This window comes from Nomascus leucogenys, chromosome 11, assembly GCF_006542625.1.
Source record: "Nomascus leucogenys isolate Asia chromosome 11, Asia_NLE_v1, whole genome shotgun sequence".
Lineage (NCBI taxonomy): Eukaryota > Metazoa > Chordata > Mammalia > Primates > Hylobatidae > Nomascus > Nomascus leucogenys.
The window spans coordinates 12,590,578-12,608,244 of NC_044391.1; the positions used below are offsets into that span (position 1 = coordinate 12,590,578).

The window sequence follows — 17,667 nt, forward strand, 5'->3', positions numbered from 1 at the left end:
AACTGAATGATGTTAGAAAAATCATCTCCTTGTTGTAACTTTATTTTAGATAGATAAATAGATCCACAGGGGTTATTTGGGAGGTATTTAAGTTCCAACTAGGTCCCTGTACAATTTGTCCAGCATAATTAGTGTTTAATTTTATACATAGTACCTACAATTTGAAGAAACTTTTAAAAATTATTCGCAGTAGACCCAAGTTCAAATCACATGAAATGTATTTTTAGAAAATTTGATTTATTTTCTATGATGTTTGTAACATCTGAAAATAACAATATACTCACTTTATTAACCTGAGTTTTGGGTATTTGAAAACACTTGGAATGTTAATGAAATAAAATCAATATATCACCAAGATACTCAGTATTTTAAGATAGGTGTAATATTATAGATCTTTTCATTCTTGCTGATTTTCTCCATATTGAGCATATTTAAACCAGAAAAATATCTTTTACTTTTACTTGAAAAAAAATAATTTAAAACAAGTTTTAAATAATCATACCTGAGTATTGATTCTTATTGCACCAATGGAAGGAATTTCATAATAATAACCTGAAATATACATATATATTTTTATACATGTTACTTTATAATAAAGGGCCACAAAATTATTTTATTTTATAAATATTTTATAAAGAGTATTTTGAAAATAATATATTTCACTTCAAAATTGAGCTAATACTGAAATATCAAAATTAAGAATGGTTAATGAATCTTCACAACAAACACACAGGCTTTGTGAAAAATTTCACTACATTTCTTAGTTACTATAAAATAGGTCTTCTTCTATGAAGGAATAGGAAACATAGTCTCATTAAAAATATTTTTTCATTGGATAAATTATTAAAGATGCATGATGGATAATTATTATATTTATATAAAATCTTCGCCTAAATATAACTTTCAGAAAAAATTTAGGTTCTTTTTGTTGCCATGGTATCACAGTTCATTTTTCAAATTAACATATTTTTTTCTCAGTAACATCATTCTTTCTGAGTGAAAATATGAGCTCACTGCACAACATTTGAATTATCCTGGAATATATAAGATAATATTTTTCAAAAACAGTAATTAAACCACTCAGAGAAAAAAATATATATATCATACTCTCATATTTAAGCTTTATGAAATTCAGATATTGTTTCATTCCTAATTTTTCATGTAAGATTATATCTGATATATATCACTCAGTATAATTCAGTGTAATACATTATTTTATGAATGTGGAAATATAATCAGATGTCAGAATTTTCATATAATGTAATGCTAATATCAAAATTTGTATGTGTTTTCTCTATAAAAACATGTTCAGAATCTTACTTTTGTCTGATTCTTATAAAGGTTAGCTACAATTTTAGCTTATTTTAAATAAGCACACCTAATAACAACTACCAAAATATTTTTTCTTCTAATTTATTAGAAGAAAACAGCTTTGTTACCTTTGTTTTCACAGGCCATCCACTGAATAGGTCCTCTGTCATAATTGTGTTGACCAACTGAAAACGTGAATACACGTACCTGGATGAATTGAAAAATAGGTATTCATGAGGCTGAATAAAATTTAATTGAATGGCAAAATAAAACAGCTAAAATTTCTATTGAAAAGAGTGCTTTCCAGTTGAATCATATGACAAGAAAAACTGAAGCCAGTAAAGCCTTCAGAAAGGGACCAGAGAAAAATCACATAACCTACTGTAAACATAGACTGCAGTTGCCACATTTAAATTTGTAGCTGGGTGTCCTGTTGCATATTCCAATCCTCAGGCAGGAGCATGACTAATGTTTCATTCATAGAAAGTACATCTTTCATGGCCAGGCGCAGTGGCTCACGCTTGTGATCCCAGCACTTCGGGAGGCAGAGGCGGGCAGATCACCTGAGGTCAGGAGTTCGAGACCATCCTGGCTAACATGGTGAAACCCCGTTTGTACTAAAAATACAAAAAATCAGCCAGGCCTTTTGGTGCACGCCTGTAATCTCAGCTACTCGGGAGGCTGAGGCAGAACTGCTTGAACTGGGGAGGCAGAGGTTACAGTGAGCTGAAATTGTGCCACTGCACTCCAGCTTGGGCAACAAGAGCGAAACTCCGTTTCAAAAAAAAAGAAAGAAAGAAAGAAAAAAGAAAATACATCTTTGAGGTCCAGCCTCACTTCACCTGTCTCACCTGGTTATATATGTTATCTACATAGCTAGTCACTGCAAAAAAAGTTTATTTCCCTATTTCATAGGTATGTAGTAATGAAAAAGTATTCAGAAAGGTCATTGTACTTCAAAGTTGCTTAACACAATTAAACTTTGTGATGGTTTTCACCATGGAAATATTTAGGATGCACACATATGATTATGTTGTTAGTATATTATTTTCTATAAAAGTTGGCTGACACATATAGATATTCTAAGCTCCTAGGATTTTTAAATATAATCAAAATATTGACTGTTCCTAACATGCTATAAAGTATGCAAATATTTTAAAATCAATTGAGAGTTTTTATAATTTAAGTATTTATTGAAAGACATTGAATTTAAATAATAGTGTGAAAGTATAAAAGGTAAATTCCATGAGGTCAACCTATATTTAATAAAATTATTTTTACATATATATTGATTTTTACTAATTTAGTAATCTAAGTAAACCAATACTCTCAGCTCAACATTTTAGCTATTTCTAAAAATAGACATGCAGAAAATCACTTTTCCATGAGTTCAAATTCCAGTTTGAACTATGTTAAGAGCTTTTCCCTAATTCATGTTGATTGACTATTTGAATGGACATTTTCTAATTGTTTTATATCTTTTAACTGTTGCACATGATTTCAGAGCACAAATCTCAAAAGAGATTTCACATCTGTTCTCTGTTGTTTCACTGGTCTTGGCCACACAGATAATATTATAACAATCCCTGCCCCCAAAACGCACATCAGGGATGTTGCTATTTCATTTGTAAGGTTTCAGGTGAGCCACTCTTACATCATCCAGCTTTGCCTTAGCTGGTTGTGTAAGAGGCCACATGGTGAACATAATCCGAGTTTTAAATACTTCAAATTGTAAGAATAAATGACTGTTTCTAAGTGAATGACAGAAGTTGGTTTTTTTCTCTCTCTCAATCTATCTGTCTCCAGGAATTCCCAATCAAAATGCAATGGTTTCATTTTCTTTAAATCATCAGTTAGGTCATTTTTGGGTCTGCCTATAAATTTCAGTGTAGGGTTACTGCTTGCATAGTTTGAGCTTACTTCTAAATGGAAATATTTTTGTAAGCAGGTTGACCACCCTAACTGATAATTCAATTTAAATGCCATACCCTAAACAATCATCAAATGAATTCAAGTCAGGGAAAAAGTCCAGATGCTCCAGAAAGCACTGGGGGATCTCCCTCATAATTAACATTTGAACCCATACCTCAAATTTTCAACGGAAGCATGGCTTTGCCTAGAAGTTCCTGTTACCACAACAATCATCTAGTAAAACATTTTTCATAAAATGCTTTTCAGTAAAAAAATAAACAAGTAAGACTATATGAATCTTATATCTATGTCTCAGAAAGGCAAGCACTTCTAAAAACATCGAGGCTACACTCAGATCCACACAGATGATTATTTGACTGATGTTATCATTCAAATAGTCCAAATAAACACGAGCCCCCCTGCCCCCCAAAAAAAAGCTTGTTGCTTTATTTATTTTGCTATAAAAGTTTCACTTAACTTCAATGTGTTTGCTTACATGGACCCCTCAGAGGTTGTCAAAATTAAGGTATTTGGGATCAGGGCTGGGGTAGTGCATGTTCTGTCAGCTTTAATTATAATTTTTGAAACACGCCAAACTCTTTTTTAAACCTCTTTGTTCTTTTTCTTGCATAGGTTCTTGGCTACTTAAATGTAAGCTGCATTAACTAACTGAATCATTCCCATATCATCAATGTATAATTTGTACCCCTTTTCTCAATTTTCATTTGCCTTGTTGTAGAGATTTTTAAAGACATTATTTTCCTGAAATTTTATTCCAAGTGTTTACCAAAATCCTAATTGCAAATGCAACCTTCTTTGTAATTTATACAACTGCTTTACCATTACAATATTTACACAATCTAATATACCCAAGATTATTTTATCTTGGGTTTCTGTATATGTATGTATATATACACACACACACACATACAAACACATATGCACATAGGTAGTTAATGATTTTATGGATTATATAGATTATCTTAGAGCTTTCTATACTGATCTTATATATATTCAGTTGAGAAAAAGTTTAATACAAGTCATTCAAAACTTAGGATCTATTGTAGTGCCTTACACACATTCTTTGTATGACAGTAAAAAAATCAATATAAAAATATTTCATTCCCTAGTGCCATACCATTGTTGAACTTGTTTTTTCTTTGTACATTTTAGCTAATTACATAGGAATTTTAACTTCACTGATTTCATAAACATTCGCATTACATATTGTATAGTGCATATACATAATGTATTGGTTAAATTTAAAAGAACTTTTGTGTACACAACTTTCCACTTGGAATTGTAAATGGTTTCATTCCTCCTATTCTATACTATACTACTGCCACCATGTGGAATAGTCAATGAACTAAATTCCAGATGCTAAAGTCCATAGAGATGATTGATACCCCGTTTCTTCAGATTTTTTTTTTTTTTACTTCTTTAAACTTACAGTTCTTGTTTAGCCTTAATTTTGGAGTTACAGAAAAATAAAGTGATTGCTTGAAATATGTACAGTTTAAAACTTAAGGTAAATTACCTTCTCAAAGATGTGTATTTGTACAGTTCTTTTAAGCACATTTGCATGATCTTACATAAAAACAAAATGACATACAAAAATAACTCAAAATGCTTAACTGGTAGTCACACAAGCTAAATATTTCATCTTAACTCTCACTCAAGCAAATCACTTACATTAGAGCAGGTCTGCATCCAGGCTAAGGCAACTTTTGTGGAGAAAAAATTCCTTTACTCATGCCTAGTAGTATATTTATAATCACAACACTAGGTTCATATAACAAACGCACATGAAATTTTTCTGTTCTGAGTAAAATGTTCCTAGAAAATTAGCTAAATGTTTCTCAACATGTATGATTTTATGTGGGCTCATCTTTCAAAATGTTTGCTTCTATGAAATTTTCATCATAGAGTCACACAAGACATATACAGTAACAGATGGCTTTGACAAATATTTTTCATAATGCTGGAGTACAGGTCTTCAACAGAAATACTGTGGGAAGCTAGTACTGAATAAACATTGGATTGGGCTTTAAAAGTTCCAAGATTATACAATTTAGCATCTATTGTAGTGCCTTACTCATAAATGAAAACAAACGTTTGTTAAAAACAAGTGAATAGATACTTGAGTGGTTTCTACTTCTTACCAGAGGAATCTAAGACAGACTTCGGTGTTATCCAACATATCAGTAAGTTCATTACAGTATGTGGTAAGAGCAGGACAAAAACTGGGCTATTAGTTGTCTTGCATTTTGCAATTTGGGCTGTTTCACTATACTTACATCATCATACATTCTTCATCTTTTTATTTAATATTAAATAAGCAGATATCCTTACTGGAGGCAAACAACTTTTTAGGCAAAATATACTTAGTACACTTATTTATGTACTATATTATTCCTAGAAAATAAAAAAAATTCTTATAATTCTGGATTCACACATAGTTATATAATTGTAAAAGCATTAGTAATTTGGGGAGCAGACTTAATAAAATTAAACTTAAGTCCAGGTGTGGTGGCTCATGCTTGTAATCCCAGCACTTTGAGAGGCTGAGGTGGGTGGATCACTTGAGCTCAGGAGTTCAAGACCAGCCTGGGCAACACAGTGAGACCCCCATCTCTACTAAAAATACAAAAATTAGCTGAGCATGGTGGCTCATGCCTGTAATCCCAGCTACCCTAGGGTGCTGAGGCAGGAGAATCGCTTGAACCCAGGAGGTGGAGGTTGCAGTGAGCCTAGATCACACCACTGCACTCTGTCTGGGCAACAGAGTGAGACAGATTCTGTCTTGGTGGGGTGGGGGGTGGAAATTAACTTAAAAATTAAATTCCTGGACAGGTGCAGTGGCTCATGTCTGTAATCCCAGCACTTTGGGAGGCTGAGGCAGGTGGATCACGAGGTCAGGATATCAAGACCATCCTGGCCAACATGGTGAAACCCTGTTTGTACTAAAAATACAAAAATTAGCTGGGCATGGTGGCACACACCTGTAATCCCAGCTACTTGGGAAGCTGAAGCAGGAGAATTACTTGAACCTGGGAGGCGGAGATTGCAGTGAACTGAGATCGCACCACTGCACTTCAGCCTGGCGACGGAGTGAGACTCTTGTCTCAAAACAAAAAAACAAAAAACAAACAACAAAAAAAATTAAATTCCTATGGCTTTTTCATAGTTATAAACTTACATAATTTTACTTTTAGTTGTTTCAAAAACTATTTTTCCTCTGAAAGGAACATTATAATTCCAATAATTCAAATTTGGTATTACAGCTCTGGCCTACTTGATTTGAGAAGACTTTTAAGTAAGAGCAGTTTTGGTTATTTACAATGTATTACTGATTTGCTCCTTATATCCCACTGATTTGTAACTTTATCCTACAGTTCTGACTTTTGCTAATCTGTTTTTGTTTTGTTTTGTTTGAAAACTAAAATACTTGTCTTCAATTAAGAGTTTTCCAAAGCCACGGGGTCAACCTATTTTAAAAAGCCATAGGAATTTGTTTCCCAGCAGAACCCAGTTACTGGAAACTGTCACCTCAACAATTATCAGTTACCCAGAGTTCAACTTTAATTTACAATAGGCAAATCTCCAAAGAATAATGGAAATTAGTCTATGAAGAAAGCCAATAAAACTAAAATAAAAACTTCAGCCTTCGAATCATGTTAGAAAAATGAAGTCAGAAATAGGTTTTATTAATCTACTCTGTGTACTAAAATTTTTGGCATTAAGCCTATGAAAATACTAGATTGGATGGAATATTTTAGGGTAAAATTCTAATGTGGTTTCCATAATTCGCAAATACATCAGAATCCAGAGCATTTGACTAGCCTATATCTCCAGTTTTATAGCATTATGTAATAAACAAAAGTGTCCAAATACACCTTTCACACTTTATTTTATAAAGCCCAAGGATCTGAAAATTACTTGCAGCCTGCAAAGTTTTGGCGATCCATCTTAGCCTGTGAAAGCCGTGGGGAGCAGATCCCTGTGGGGAAGTCTTGCTGTCTGACTTGAAGGCAGGCTCCTGGGTGGGCAAATTATGATTAGCATAGCCACAGAGCTGCTCAGAGAAAGACACAAGACAAATGGCCAATCAGGCGCATTCTGCATGAGGTTACGGAATTCAGAATGTAGATTACCATCTTGACTCTGCCACTTAGTAGCTGTATGACTTTCAGCAAGTTAACTTTACTTTTCTGATTTTGGTTTTCTTATTTCCAAAACGGGGGTGATGGTGATGATGATATTATTATTACATCATGATTATTTCAGTTGTAAATGAAACAATAAATATAAGGCATTAATATATGGAAATTATAAGCTCTGTAAGTATTAGCTATGGTAATGAAGATGATGATGATGACAACAATGTCTTTTATAGTCAAGCTATTAGTATTAAATGATGTAATATTTTCCATTAGTGGGTCTTTAGCCTTTTATGCCTCAAGAGGAACCTAAAATAACTCAAAATAACACCTTCCTAGATGAACAAATTTGGTGAGCTTTATCATACTTAGCAACAAACTCTAATGAAAAGGGGTCAGTATTTTCTAAATGCCATTATGTCCATATAAGATATATCTATATGAAATTTCCCGTATTTATTGCAAATTTACAAATATGGCCAACATATCTGCTAGAGGGTCTGACGGAGACAAGAATTTAATCAATGTCTGTTGAATTTGCTCAAGTAAATAAGACAGAAAAACTGTTTTATAAAGGGCAACAAAGTGCAGTAGTCATGTAAGTTTTGCACACACATTCACAAAGAACCAAGCTAGTAATTCTCTTATGTGTCTTACCTGTGGGTGTATGACGTATTTGCATACTATGATATTTTTAATTCACTAGCAACTATAATGAATCATCCTCATAACATCAGATTAAGGAAGTAATCTGAGGTTTCCTTTTTCTCTATATGTATTTAGTACTAGATAAAGGAAGAATAAGCTATGGGCCCACTGAATTTCCAAGCAACTTGCAGTTCTGCAAAGAGTATTATCAGCTGAGAGGTCAGAATATAAGCTGTATGGTGATTTATTTCAGATGTTTCTCTTGGGAAATGTCAAATACTTCACTCGCACTGATAATGAGAATGTTCATGAAAAACTATGTGTTAGACTGATTAGAGTGAAGGGAAAGGTGCCATCACTACAATCATTTGTTATATAAGCTGAAGTGTTCCCTACTTATAAGATGACATATATAAGAACATCTATATCAATTTTATTCCACATTCCAATATTTAGGAAAAAAATGTTGTTTTTAATGATTTCCTTCTAAAAGAACAAAGCTATTTAATTTTTCTAACATTTATGAATTTTGTATAGATTAGGAGCATATTTATGGCATATGTACTGATATGACCAACATTATCTGCTAGTAATGAGCACCTACCATGCATCAAGTACTGTGCCATCCTTTACGAATTCATTGGTATGTTTACAAATGTATACAACTACTTCGTGGAGTTTATATTAGAGAGGAAGTCTCCAGATAAAAAGCAAAGAAAGCATTAAAATAATTAAAAAATGGTAACCTGAGGGAAAGAAGACCAGGAAGAAAGAGGGTGCTGAAATAGAGAATGATAAAGGTGATGGCTGGGGAAAGGGACCACTGTAGAAAGGTTGAGTGGGGGAAAATCCCTCTGAGAAGATATACTGTGAGCAGAGTTCTTAATCAGAGAAGAGAGCAGCAGAAAAACCAGCAAAAAGTGCCTTTCTGGCATAACATTTTAACACAAACAATGGGCAATCTCAATTCTATGTAGTAAATTTTACTTGGAATTTCAAGTGCCATTTCTGTGCTATAAAGTTTACATCATATCATATACTCTGTGCATAACGTAATACTTAACCTCATTTTTCATTCAGTTTGTTTTAGATATTAAAAGGACTTTGTAAAATGCATTAAAGTCGTATTATTCAAAGCTGAAGATGTGCCTGGTAAAATGTTCCTTAGTTTGAGGGATTGACAACATTAATTTTAGGTCTCTAAGAGAAACAAGTGTAAGTAAATGTTATCAGAGACAAGAACACACACACACACACACATGCATACACATGTGCATAAAACATATCTTTTAAATTGATGATCGCTCTACTGGGCTGGCCATATTACATTGTAGTTATTGTTTTCAGCTTCACAGTAACTCCAGAATAAATACTTGGTTTTTATGAACAAAGGTAGAGCCCTATTCTAAAGCTAAAAATTTAAGAAGCTGTTGAAAGCATCAAAATATCTGAAATAAAAGTTTTTAGAAGCAATCCATGTGTTAAATAGAATTAAATGCTACAAGTTAAATGTCCTTCATTATCATATATTTGAACGTTTCCTCCAAAGGCTTTATTTTTGTGTGAAGAAGCCAAGCAGAGACATTAGATATGCAATAAGTTATTTCCCATGGATTATTTTCCTTACTGTCTGCTGAAAAACTGACAATGTTCACTCTAACTACATAAAACACATCTGCATATTCAGCTATTTGTAACTTGGTTTAGATTTTATAAACCATTGACTATTTCTAGTTTGGATCTGAGAGCAAAATAGAAAAGACTTTCTCAATAATTTTTTAAAGTACATTCTTTAAAATAAGTGCGTTAAGAATAATGCATTGTCAAAAATAGATTTATTGTCAAGTGATTATAACTTTAGATGTGCATTCTTTATTTTGAAAGTATTTCAAATCTATCATATGCTTTTTTCTCATTTGTTCTCAATTTACTAGTTATTTTGAAATTTTTATTAATTTGAATGTTTTTTCATTTTTTAAATTAATTCTGAGAATTAAGGTAAGAATCAGAGAACTATTTCCTAACTGGCTAGGCAATCTTAAGTACGTATTGCTAAGCAGTCCCTTGGCTATTCTATGGAAAATAAAATATTTTTAATTTTGCTAGCCCTGGAAATTATCTTTCAACTCTGTGTCTGGTTTTACTTTCCTTTATTCATTTGTTTGGACTATGCGATAGAGTTCATTTCAGTTTTGGCACTATTTTTAAGGAGGTCTCATGTACATGGGTGAGCCCTAAGGAATGGCAATGCTGCAGGTAAAGATTATAAAGCAAATGTATTTTAATTTGGAACAGCTGTGTGAGGAGATTAACATGGATTCCGTTTTAAAGCTATACCTATCTATAATCAGGTAGATTAATTCCCAAGAGTAGTACATTTCACAAAAGAACTCAAACATTTTGTTCTAATTCTCAAACCTTTTGGCCTCATTAAATTATGCTGTGTATCTCCTGCAGCCTCATTCATCAGCTCTCCAGTTGTACCTCTTCAGGCCTACCTGGATTGCTCTGAAAGATTTCTGATTCATCTAGATGAAATATGAATGTAAATGAAGCATTCTGCAGCCACATTAGTATTAAACAAGAGGCTTGGGGGAAAACAAAGAGTTAGGTTTTTTTTAAGCTCACCAAACTTTCTTTCAAAATGTTGTAATTTTTCTGTATTTCTAAATTTTATTACATTATGGTAAGAACACAACATGAGATCTACCATCCTAACACACATTTAAATGTACAATGTATTACGGCTGACTCTAAGTACAATGTTTACAGCAGATCTCTGGAGCTTATTCATCTTGCTTAACTGAAACTTCATGTCCACTGATTAATAACTCCCCATTTCTCCCTTCTCCCCACTTCCGGCAACCACTATTTCACTCTTTGAATCTATGAAATTGACCATTTTTGATATCTCATGTAAGTGGAATCATGCAATATTTTTTGACTGGTTTCTTTCACTTGGTACAATGTCTTCAAGGTTCATCCAGGTTTGCACATATTGAGAATTTCCTTCTTTTTTATGCTGAGTGGTATTGCATTGTATGTATATACCACATTTTCTTTATCCATTCATCTGTCAAGGAACATTAAGGTTGTTTCCACGTCTGGGCTATTCTATTCTGAATAGTGCTGTAATGAATACAGAAGTGCTCTTCAAGATCCTAACTTCAGTTGTTGTTTTTTTTTTTTTTTTTTTTTTTTTTGATAAATATCCAGAAGTAGGATTTCTGGATGCTATAGTAGTTATATTTTTAATTCTTTGAGGGACCTCCATATTATTTTCCGTGGGTGCTGCACAATTTTGCCTTCCCATCAACGTTGTGCAAGGATTCCACCTTCTCTACATCCTCCCCAACACTTGTCTTTTGTTTCTTTGATAACAGCAATCCTGACAGGTAAGAGATGATATCTCATTTTGGTTTTGATTTGTATTTCCCTGCTGACCAGTAATGTACATTTTTTCATGTAGCTATTGGCTACCTCTACGTCTTTTCTCCAAAAACATCAAGTACTTAGCTCATTTTTCAATTGGGTTATTAGGGGTGTTTTGCTATTGAGTTGTAGGAGTTATTTTCATATTTTGTATACTAACCCCTTATCAAATATATGGCTTGTAAATATTTTCCCAATTCCAAAAGTTGTCTTTATAACTCTGTTGATTGTTTCCTTTTCTGTGGACAAGAGTTTTAGCATGATGTAGTCTCACTTAGTTTTGGATTACTTATTTTTTAGTGTTGTATCCATGAAATCATTACCAAAATAAATGAATGCCATGAAGCTTTCTCCCTTTTCTCTTTCAGGAGTTTTAATATTTTAGGTCTTAAATTTTAGATTTTAATCCATTTTGAGGTGTTCTTTGTGTATGGTGTCAGATAAGGATCCAATTTCATCTTTATTTGCATGTCAATATTCAGTTTTCCAACACCATTTGTTGCACAATGGGGAAACCATTGTGTATTGTTTGCACCCTTATAGAGGATCAGTTGGCCATATATCCATGGAGTTATTTCTGGGATCTCTATTCTGTTCCAAAGGTCTAAATGTCTGTCTTTATGCTAGTGTCCTACTGTTTTCATTACCGGAAGCTTTGTAATACATTTTGATATTAGGAGGTGTGATGCCTCCAGCTTTAGTTGTTTTGTTCAAGATTTCTTTGGCTACTTCGTGGTCTTTTGTAGTTTTATACGTATTTTAGAATTATTTTCTATTTTTATTAAAAATGCCAATGGGATTTTGATGGAGGTTGCAGTGAAACTGTAGATCACTTTGGGTACTATGGAAATTTTAACAATATCAAGTCTTCCAATCCTTTAACATGAGATGTCTTTCCATTGGTGTCTTCTTTAATTTCTTCCATCACAGTGTTACAGTTTTCAGTATATAAAACTCCTTTGTTAAGTTTGCCTCCTTTGTTGATTCCTAACTATAGTATTCTTTTTGGGTCTATTGTAAATGAGATTGTTTTCCTCATTTTCCTTTCAGGTAGTTAGTTGTTAGTGTACAGAAACACAACTGATTTTTCAAATGTTGATGTTGTATCCTGCAATGTTATTCAATTTTTATTTGTTCTAATGAGCTTTTAGAAGTTCTTTAGTGTCTTCCATATTTAGATCATGTCATCTGCAAAAGGAGACTATTTATTTCTGCTACTAATTTCTAGTTTCACTCCACTGTGGTCGGTAAGGAGACTGGGTATGATTTCAATCTTAATTTGTTAAGAATTTGTTGTGACCTAACATATGATCTATCCTGAAGAACGTTCCATGTGCACTTGAGAAAGATGTGTATTATTTCTATTGGGTCAAATGTTCTCTATCTGTTTAAGTCTATTTGGTTATGGTGTTGTTCAAGTCCTCTGTTTCCAGATTGATCATCTGTCTGGATGTTCTATCCATCACTGAAAGTGAGGTATTCAAGCTTTCCAGTATTATTGCATTGCTGCCTATTTGCCCCTTCGGTGCTGTCCATGTTTGCTTTATATATCTAGATGCTCTGATGTTGGGTGCATACATCTTTGTTATATATTCTTGCTGGATTGATGCTTTTATTATATAACATCCTTGTCTCTTGTGTCAGTTTTTTTTACTTAAAGCCTGTTTTGTCTGATATAAGTGTAGCTATCCATACTCTCTTTTGGTTATCATTTGCATGGAATAACTTTTTTCATCCCTTCATTTTCAGCCTATGTGTGTCCTTAAATCTAAAGTGAATTTCTGATAGGCAGCATATAGCGGGGTTTTGTTTTTTATCCATTCAGCCACTCTGTGTCTTTTGATTGGGGAGTTTAATTCATTTACATTTAAAATTATTATTGATAAGACAAAACTTATTATTGTCATTTTGTTATTTTCTGTTAGTCTTATTTTTCTTTTGTATTTTCTTTCTTCATGTTTGTCATTTTGATATTTTAAAGTTACACATGAACTTACTTAAAAAAAGTTTTTTTTAAAAGCTGTATGCAAACATAGAATTTTTAAGAGTACTGAGCATTTATATTTTACTAAATCTATCAAATTTCATTTTTACACACTGGCCATTTGAAAGATAGTATTTTTGTGGAAAGTGAAATGCTGAGTTGATAAACTTATTATGTAACATTAATTTTGTGGCTCTGGAATTAGTACTGCATGCACAACTTTAGATAACAATAAACAATTATCTTTGTTATTAATATCTGGGGGCTGCAGATCACTCACACAGGGTGGGTGTGTGTACAGCAGGCAATAAAGTTAGAACGTGTTCCTCAATCCATCCACACACATTTGAAGCCATATTTGAAGATGGTGAAAAATATATAATGTACATATGTACACTATTTTATGTATATAAGCACTCTACACATACACATATGTCCTTGGCATAAACAATTACAACACGAATGCTGTTGTTTTAAAAAAATACATATACCCAAAAGTATAACTGAATTAAAGGTGGTTGTCTGCTATCATTTATACTCATTATTAGTGGATACAGAACATGCAAATACTTGTTCTCATTTATTTGTGGTATCTAAAGATCAAAATAATTGAACTTCAGGAGATAGAGAATAGCGGTTATCAGAGGCTGGGAAGGGTATGCTGGGGGTTTGTAGGGAGGTGGAGATGATTAATGGATATAAAAAAAATAGAATGAAAAAGACCTAGTTCTTGATAGCACAAGAGGAATATAGTAAATAATAATGGTACATTTAAAAATAATGAAAATGTATAATTGGGTTCTTTGTAATGCAAAGGATAAATGCTTAAGGGGATGGATACTCAATTTTCCATGATGTAATGTGATTGCATGCCTGTACCCAAATATCTCAAATTCCAAGATGAACGTTTTATTCATTTAACATGGTCTTCTCATATTAGAAAATGTGGGATGTCATTTAACTTCAGAATGCATATGAAATGTGGGACAGCAATGTTTCCAGAAATTAATATCTACTTGTCAAATTCAGAAACGTGTTCCATCTCTCTCTCTCAATCCCTCCTCTTTTCAAGATCTCTATCAAATAGCCTTTCTCAGTTTTGTATCTGTAAGCTTTCCTCATCTGAGTATCCTTTCATTCATCTTTAGCCTATAATAATGTATAAGGTCTTCTATTGTAAAATAATATGCATATAATCATATGTGTGTACAGGTATACCTCATTTTATCATGGTTCTTTGTTGCATTTTTTTTTTACAGATTCGAGGTTTGTGGCAACCCTGTATCAAGTAAGTCCACTGGTGCCATTTTTCCAACAGCACATGCTAACTTCATGTCTCTGTCACAGTTTAGTAATTCTTAGAATAGTTTAATCTTTTCCATTATTATTACATCTGTTATAGTGATCATTATATCTGATACAGTGAATATAGTGATATTATACTGTTAGAATCAGTGGTCCCTGGAGCTGGCAGAGGTTGGCTCATGAGGTGTAAGGAAAAAAAGGCATCTCTATAACATAAAAGTGCAAGGTGAAGCAGCAAGTGCTGATGTAGAAGCTGCAGCAAGTTATCCAGAAGATGTAGCTAAGATCACTGGTGAAGGCAACTATAATAAACGACAGATTTTCAATGTAGAGAAAACAGTCTTGTATTTGAAGACAATGTTATCTAGGACTTTCATAGCTAAAGAGGAGAAGTTATTGCCTGCCTCAAAGCTTCAAAGGACAGGCTGACTTTCTTGTTAGTAGCTAATGCACTTGGTGACTTTAAGTGGAAGCCAGTGCTCTTTTTTTTTTACCATTCCAAAAATCTCAGGCTCCATAAGAATTATGCTAAATCTACTCTGCTTATGCTCTGTAAATGAACCAACAAAGCCTGGATGACAGCATGTCTGTCTACAGCACGGTTTACTGAATATTTTGAGCCCACTATTGAAACATATGTTAGAAAAAAATATCATTGTTCAATGACAATGTATGTAGTCACCCAAGAGCTCTGATGGAGATTTACAAGGAGATTAATGTGTTTTCATGCCTGCTAACACAACTTGCATTTTGTAGCACATGGATCAAGAACTAATTCGGACTTTCAAGTGTTATTAATTATTTAAGAAACACATTTGGTAAGACTACAGCTGCTATAAATTGTGATTCCTCTTACTGATCTGGGAAAACCAAACTGAAAACCTTCTAGAAAGATCCACAATTCTATATACCATTACAAACATTCGTGATTCATGGGAAAAGACAAAAATATCAACATTATCAGGAATTTGGAAGAAGTTGATTTCAACCCTTGTGGATGGCTTTGAGGGGTTCTAGCATTCAGTGGGGGATGTAACAGCAGATGTGGATGTGGTGGAAACAGCAAGAGAACTAGAAGTGGACACTGAAGATGGGACTGAATTGCTACAATCTCATGATAAAACTTGAACAAATGAGGAGTTACTTCTTATGGATGAGCAAAGAAAGTGGTTTCTTGAGATGGAATCTACTCCTGGTGAAGATGCCGTGAACATTGTTCAAGTGACCCAAAGGATATAGAATATTAGATGAACTTATTTGATAAAGCAGTGCCAGGGTTTGAGAGAACTGACTCCAAGTTTTCAAAGTTCTGTGTGGGTAAAATGCTATCAAATAGCACTGCATACTACAGAGAAATCTTTTGTGAAAGGAAGAGTCAGTCAATGCAGCCAACTTCATTGTTGTCCTATTTTAAGAAATTGCCACAGCCATCCAACCCTCAGCAACCACCACTTTGATCAGTCAGCAGCCAACAACATTAAGACAAGACCCTCCAACAGCAAAAATACAAAGACTTGCTGAAAGCTTAGATGATCGTTAGTGTTTGTTATACATTTTGTGAATTACAGAATAGAGTATTCTTTAATTAAGGTATGTACTTTTTTTAGACAAAGTGCTATCACACAATTAAGAGACTACAGTATATAGTAAACATAACTTTTATACACAATGGGAAAACAAAAAATTTGTGTGACTCACTTAATTGCAATATTCACTCTGTTGTGGTTTTGGTGATCTGGAACCAAACCCTCAGCAACTTTGAGGTATGCCTGTGTGTGCGTCTGTGTGTGTGCCCACAACTTGACCCTGAGTTAACTGTCTTATTCTTCTCTTTTATTTCTTAGCAAATTTGCCATGATTTCAAAAAGAAAAACAGCTTATATTTATATTCCTACTTCCTCATTCCTCATTTACTTCTCAACCATCTGTTGGCTTTTACTTGTATCACTTTATATAAGAGAGGTCATGCCAAAGTTATATACATGGTTCCTTGTTCCTGGAGGGGATATCCATTTGAAACAGATATAAATATGTGTGGAGATATATATATATATATATATATATATATATATATATGTATGCAGGCTTTTATATATGTATTACTGTGTATCACAGAACTTTGTTATAGCCTCTGAAGTTAGAAAAACAAACAATATAATATGCAGTTCCAAGAACATTTTAATTTTTATGTTAGATAGAGACAAAATTAAATGAAACATCACCACAACTGAATGTTAACTACTTAATTTTCAAAATTGCCTTGGCATTAATAAAGGTTATATGTTTTCAGGAAAAATGTGTGTGTCCTTAAAACAGAGCATCAATATGTTAGCAGACAAAGAGCAGGACTGTTGAAGTTGAATAGAACTTGATTTATTAGTTTTATAAAAGTACATGTGATATGAATCTTTTATCATGTGGTTTATCCTGTCATGAAACGCAACCTTTGTTTAAAAAGTTGAGCACCTGTAAAAGGTGACTGGAATGAGAAGCTGTATTTCAAGATAATGATATTTAGATTGGACATTTTTAGGATCGATACATAGAAAAGAAGCTTTAAACCCGTAAATTCTTCACTAATTCAACCAACTGAACAATTTGTGAAAATAGTGGATGGAATACATTTGCTTTCCTTATAACATAAAACCTTGTGTGTTTTAAAAAAAGAAAAAGATCAAATTAATGATATGCCTCCAAGACACTATGTGTTAATCCTGGATGTATAGAGAATTCTGAAACAGGAAAAAAAAAATACCGTATTTCTGAATTTACATGAAAGCAACTTGTTTTTATTTATATTCTTTTACTTAAGTCTACCTGAAAAAACCTTTATACTCTTTTAAAATCAGATATATCTTATGCACAAATTTGAATACAGAATGTAAAATTCATTGCCATCTTTGAGCCAAAACTTTT

The 17,667-nt window shown here is 33.1% G+C and overlaps 1 protein-coding gene across 4 annotated transcripts in view; it reads right to left on the reverse strand.

Moving 5' to 3' along the window:
• Positions 1 to 17,667, reverse strand: part of CACNA2D1 (calcium voltage-gated channel auxiliary subunit alpha2delta 1) — a 504,363-nt gene that overhangs the window by 68,109 nt on the left and 418,587 nt on the right. For all 4 annotated transcript variants that reach the window (XM_030822006.1, XM_030822005.1, XM_030822007.1 and 1 more), the window contains 2 exons: positions 1,440 to 1,518; positions 503 to 552 (listed from right to left, as the gene is read on the reverse strand). In XM_030822006.1, the coding sequence (XP_030677866.1) occupies positions 503 to 552; positions 1,440 to 1,518 (129 nt within the window). The remainder of the gene's footprint in view (positions 1 to 502; positions 553 to 1,439; positions 1,519 to 17,667) is intronic.